Source organism: Phragmites australis, chromosome 24, assembly GCF_958298935.1.
Source record: "Phragmites australis chromosome 24, lpPhrAust1.1, whole genome shotgun sequence".
In the NCBI taxonomy this organism is placed as follows: Eukaryota; Viridiplantae; Streptophyta; class Magnoliopsida; order Poales; family Poaceae; genus Phragmites; species Phragmites australis.
The window spans coordinates 15,771,848-15,777,764 of record NC_084944.1 but is presented as its reverse complement, the minus strand read 5'-3'; the positions used below and the strand labels follow the sequence as shown (position 1 = coordinate 15,777,764).

General features: G+C 41.0%; 1 protein-coding gene across 1 annotated transcript; it reads left to right on the top strand.

Annotated features, from left to right (window-relative positions):
* The first annotated feature begins 422 nt into the window (after window positions 1-422).
* LOC133907849 (chloride conductance regulatory protein ICln-like) lies at window positions 423-5,195 on the top strand. Its single transcript, XM_062349944.1, has 7 exons — window positions 423-715; window positions 802-925; window positions 2,885-3,002; window positions 3,700-3,759; window positions 3,835-3,894; window positions 3,982-4,064; window positions 4,778-5,195. The coding sequence occupies exons 1-7, from the start codon at window positions 555-557 to the stop codon at window positions 4,847-4,849; spliced, it is 678 nt and encodes a 225-aa protein (XP_062205928.1). The 5' UTR covers window positions 423-554; the 3' UTR covers window positions 4,850-5,195.
* Window positions 5,196-5,917: the final 722 nt, after the last annotated feature.

Here is a 5,917-nt window from a genome sequence, read left to right as displayed (position 1 = left end):
AGAGTTCTACAACTATACCCAACGAATATAGACACTGTATCCGCTCATGTAGGTGGATTCATTTGTTAGCATCATAAAATCATTTTCATGCGAGTCCAAACAGAAACTATGCTTAGCCTGTCCAAACAAATACAACCAGCCAAATATGACTCCGTCCAGCATGCTTCTGTTTAGCCACCTTATACGATGCAACTTTAAGAGTGACGTGTGGGCCCTCATCTTTTTATATGCTGATTTTTGTTCTTAGATTCTGCAACGTGTAAATCATTGACACGTCATCGTCAACACGTGTAACAAAACCGGTGCTGAAACGAGTCGGGGAGCAATTTTGTCGGTAACTGGGAGTGTGATATTGCACTTGAAGGTGAAAAATCAGATTTTCACGATAGTTGAGAGGCAAACTTTTGCCTTCTCTGGACAACTCTCATCTTTTCTCCACGAGAAATAGCCCAAGGGGCCCAAACGCCCAAACCTCAGAAAACCCCAAAACCCTAGTAGCTTCGCGTCCGTCTTCGCCTCCCCACGACACCGCCGCTCGCTCGATTCCCGCAGCCATGGTGCTCGGCCTCTACCCCTTCACCGACATCGCCGCCGACGGCGTCCCCCGCCTCGACGCGGCCGCCGGCGAGAAGGTCGTCCGCGTCGAGCGCGCTGCCGCGCTTGCCCTCGGCCCCCGCGCACCGGAGCCCCCCGGTACCCTCTTCCTCACCACCAGGTATGCAGCATCGACCCGAAACCCCACCTCTCCCTTGTTCCGCATCGCGATGGACTCTGACGCGGAGGGTGTTTTGGTGGCGCCAGGAGGGTGATCTGGGTCAGCGGGGCGGAGAAGGGCAAGGGCTACGCGGTGGACTTCGTCACCGTCTCGCTACACGCCGTGTCGCGCGACCCCGAGGCGTACCCCTCCCCCTGCATCTACACGCAGGTGATTTTGCCACCTTTCAGTCGTTTTCTGATGGGAGTGCTTGTTTGATGCGCATTTTTGGTAATGAAGGCACATTTGGCACTATTATCTGGATAGATACCAGCGCATTGCCACGGAAATGCACGCTTGGGCTGGGCTGGGCTGATTGCACTGTTTTTTTCGAAGCAAAAGGTAGATAATGAATTGGGATGCAAAGCACGGACTGGACGAAAATTTAGCTGAACGTAGGGGGCTATATTCAGGCAAATCTACAACACTTAGCTTTAATTTGATGGCAAGAATAAATTGCGGTGATATACCTAATGAGATATAAAGTACCGATTGCATTTAATGGGTAGCATGCAGATTGGAGTGACTGCAGTGATTAGTGAGGATAAGTGTCCTATGCGCTGCTCAGTAGACTACTAGCTTGTTTCACATCAGAGTTCAGATATACTTATTTATGACGTTATTGGTTGTTACAGTTGATTGATGATTGATTCGTGAGCACATTTGTTCCAATCCTTATTCGGTGTTTGTTGGTCTTTATGGTTGATTGATGTTGTCTTTAGTTTCTTTTATTTTAGTTTGGAACATTTTTGTGCTACCTTGTGGGGAAGGAAGTTTAAGTGTTGTAAATTGTTGCTATCCTTTTTATTTTAATGAAGCAGAAATTATTGGTTTCTATAAAAAATGCTCCCTTGTGTAAACTGTAGACTTGGTATATTTCAACTTTTAGGTTTGAGATGAATCTTCCATGTATATGTGATATACTTTTCTTTGGAATACGTGCATGATATATGTTTTTTTTTTTTACCATTTTTGATGTGCATGGTTTTGATGATCTTCAATAGATGTATCATGAATGTTTTCTGCTTCAAGTGGTGAAAGTGGGCAAATGTCATATCACTCCTGTGTGCTGATTCTGTTGTAACTGATTTGCCATATTGGGGACTAGGGAGTCCAAGCACTTGTACTTGATGTTTTTTATTCGGTAACTTGTTATCAAGTCTAATGGTTGTCTCAACCAGGGTTAGATCCCACATGTTTCTTTTTTTTTGATTGGTGATCCCACAGGTTCCTGTTACTGTAAAATGTTTGAATTTTGTTATTTGTTTCTTTGGCATGATTTGAGAAGTATGACAAGATATGTTGTTTGGAGTTCAATTTCGTAAAAAGGTTTAGTCAAATATAAAGAAATTTAACCTACTTGCATTAGTGCGTATAAATATTGCAAATTCAAAGTCTTAATCCTTTTCACAGTTATTTTTCTTATTGACTCTTGTTGTTTACATCTAAGTATGTAGATTAGGTATTGCGGTGTTGGATCTAGGTTGTTCACTCTAAATAATTATTCTTCGTACTGAGACCTGTTACATGTGTAAGAACGATATTTTGTTGCTCTCCTACTGGCAGTTCAAATGGCAAATTTATGCCCTATCGATTTATAATGTTACAATTTTTTGTTTGCAATTGTTGAAGATAGAATTTTTTATATTGCATGATGCTACCTTCTAATGTAGGTTTCCTACTTGGTCTTTGTGGTACTTCTGTTGTATTGACAACAATGAATGCACTATTGTGGTTTCAAAGTTTTCCCTTTTTGTAAGAGGCACTATCTAGCTGGGCGCAGTGGCCTGTCATTTACATGTTAAAAACAATGTACCATTACCGGCCTACATAGAAGTTTCCCTTTTCTTTAAAAAAAATATAATATGTGTAGCGCATATCATTTTTCTTCATTTACTACTAAATTATGAGTCTAAAGTTGCAAACTGATTTCTGGACTAGTGCCAGCCTCTCTAACATGTCATTTTGGGAAACTAATGTTTGTATAAAGATTATAATTAACATCCCCATCAAACATTACTAATCTGCATATCCTGTGAATCAATTTGCAGCCTCTGATATGTAGGAAATAATTTGGATCATGTTTTTGTACTAACTGGCATCTTGATCCCCTTCCCTTGAATTTTGAAGATTGAGACAGAAGATGGTTCCGATGAGGAGTCTGATGATTCAGATTCTGAAACAAATGGAGAAATAGAGGTCTCAAAAGTCACTGAAATGCGCATCATACCTTCAGATCCTGGTCAATGTATCCTTCTTGCGGTAAATTGTATTTTCAAGATTCTTGTTTCTTTTAAGCAAATCTTTATATCTGATGCTCCTATACTGGGTCTCAGAGTGCCTGCAAATTTAATTGTTGAGAACTATAGGGCTTCATTTCATGATCTTTTTATTTATTATTTGACATAATCACACGAGTTGTTTTGTATGTTTTTATGACTGTAATGACCAATGTCTTATAGGATACTTTGTTAGGGTATATTCAGTTTTGTTATGAATACATTAGTCAACACAATGTAGAAATTCGAGTGTGTAAGGATCATGAAGTTGGTTGAATCATGCATGTATGATTCATTTGGGGTAAACAGTCGGTCAGGATTCGTAAATGAATGTATTTGCTTAACGGCCAAGGGTGGAGTATGTAATCCCTAGGGTAGAGTGGGCATATTACTTTTCTCCTTCAATGTACTCAAGATTGGTTCCAAGTACTCTCAGTAAAATGCCAGTTATAAAACATCAGCGCACTTTTATGTTTTATCCTTGCATGAGATAAGGACTTAAGACACCTTTGTCATTTTGCTGCTCAATTCAGTTTTATTTACTCCAGCCAGGCCTTGCAAATAATTATGGTCACTGGCATTTATGTCAACGAATTGACCTGTACAATTTCTTGAACATCTGTTGTCTATTCCCATTATATCTTGGATCCTTGACAGACTTTTCAGTGGATGGACTCTTTGAAGCATTCTCTCATTGCGCTGAGTTGAATCCTGATCCTAATGCTGGTAAGTTAATGCCTGAAGCTCACAGTTTGTATATTTTCAAAAATGTGCCCGTTTCATGTATTTTGTAATTGTCAGAGAGTGATGAAGAGAGTGGCTGGGTTCATGGTGATGAAGGTGATGAAGATATGACAGATGGTGACCATTCTTGATTTCTTACGCATTTCTGTTGCATGTTTTCTGTCAAATCTTGGGCATAACATTTCTGCATTTTCTTGCATTCAGGAAGTGACATTGAGTGTGAGTTTTCAGATGTCAACCCAATAGGTCAAACTGATGACCATGATATTGCTCATGCTGTAGTTAAGGTAGGCTGTGATTTTAAATACTGTTACAGTTTTTCATTCCTGCTTTTCATGACTAACTGAAACATACAATAAGATTATTTGTTCTTTGCTTTCTACAACAAATTGTTATATATAGTATCGTGGAGGAAAACTCTTTTGCTTAGTATTTAACAGCACTTCTGTTTGGACTGACTTGTAATTTCCTTCTTTGATCTGGCAGTGTTAATTAGTCCTTATGTTCCCCTTTTGGACCTTCTTTATAATAAATTCTCCTGCCTTTAATTTGTGTTAGCTGCGTTACTTCTTTAATGGTTATTTCACCTTCACATCTTCTGCTACCTAGCATAGCTTGAGGGTTAGTGTGGTAGAACCGCAGAGTAGTTTTGCAGTCACATGGTATAGGAATTTGGCAATGGCCTTCAAGTCAATTATGACCCAAATCATTGTACCCATTTTCTAAAAAAAAAAAAAAAATCAACCAGAGCCTAGCATGTAATTTAGGTGCTATTTGGGCATTTGTAGATTTCCTATTGTACTGTCACAAAATACTTTATGAAGGCATATATCGTCCATGAACTTGACCAAATGCTTCATCCCAGCCATCAATTAGTTTTTGGAAGTTCAGAGAGTCCTCAATCTCTCACTCTCTTAGCAGCTTGATCCATTAAATCCAGATCAATCTTTCTTTTCTCTCCCTGTTAAACTTGTTAATACAGATATATTTTCATATGCAGCTTAAGATCAATGAACAACGTTTTGAGGATGCAGAGGAAGAAGACCAGGAGAGCCATGGAAACGGGCACTAGGAATACGTTTATTGTCCTCAAGGAAGCAATATAATTGGTTCTTTGTACATCGCCATTGATGCAGCATAGTTCGCCCCAGAGACTTAAGTTTTTTTTTTAACTCTTATTTCCCTGGTGTCATTAACTCCTGTGGACCACCTTGTAAACATGCATTAATGGCAAAATATGTGTGAAAAGTTCTTGCTACTGGTCAAGAAAATTTTAGCTGTAGTCTTTTAGACCGTGCTGAAGGTCTTCATATAGAATTGGGGACAAATAGTTACTCTCTTTTGTTGTATGTGTATTGTGTACCATATATCCATGATCATCTAGGTTCATACGGACACTGACTATTTTACATACTAAACGTGTTACGATTGATGTGAAGTGGGATGCGGATGTAAACATTCTGGTAATCAAAGATTCGTGCTGAAGATCAGGTTACTACTCTTCAGTGCGCCATGCTAATTATGGTATGTTCTTAATTGGTGTGAAAATAAGCACTTTTTTGAAAATCTGTGCAAATTCCATTAAATTCAGACATACAGGTTTTTAGTTGTTCTAAAAGAAAGTTGTTAACTACAGGTAGACTTGCAGTTCAACACTTTGGGCACTGCTTCACCCTGTATTTGTCTTTGCAATTCTCAAATTGGAGTATTTGTCTCTGTGGTATTTGGCAAATCTTCTTATAGTCTAAACGCTGTCGCGTTCCCTGCGTTTGGGATAGGCCACGTTAGCTTTTTTTTTCTATTGTGCGTCGGATGCCAAACAAAAGGTCAGGATTGTCTCTCATTCACGCGCCCCGCCGGTCATATCGTCCTCCTCGAACTCCCTCGATCCCGCGGATCGGTGCGCCTGTAACTGCGTCGCCGCCCGCCGCCCGCTCCTCCGCTTGCATCCGCGCCCCCACGCTCATTGACGCCTGCTCCCTCTGTCGCGTCACCCATACCCCTGCCACTCTGGGTCCAACCACGGCCCCTTTCACCACCTTGGAGCCTGTCGTGGCCCTGCCCACCACCCCGGCCACCCCGGCTCCCATCGTGACACCGCCCAAGTACACCAAGGGTGCCGCCCTCACCCCGGCGCCCC

What these genes read in the sequence shown, in the direction of transcription:
- LOC133907849 (XM_062349944.1), top strand. Translation starts at nt 555, where the DNA reads ATGGTGCTCGGCCTCTACCCCTTCACCGACATCGCCGCCGACGGCGTC. An exon ending in ACCCTCTTCCTCACCACCAG is followed by an intron (nt 716 to 801) that starts GTATGCAGCATC and finishes TGGTGGCGCCAG; the next exon opens with GAGGGTGATCTGGGTCAGCG. An exon ending in ACCTTCAGATCCTGGTCAAT is followed by an intron (nt 3,003 to 3,699) that starts GTATCCTTCTTG and finishes CAGACTTTTCAG; the next exon opens with TGGATGGACTCTTTGAAGCA.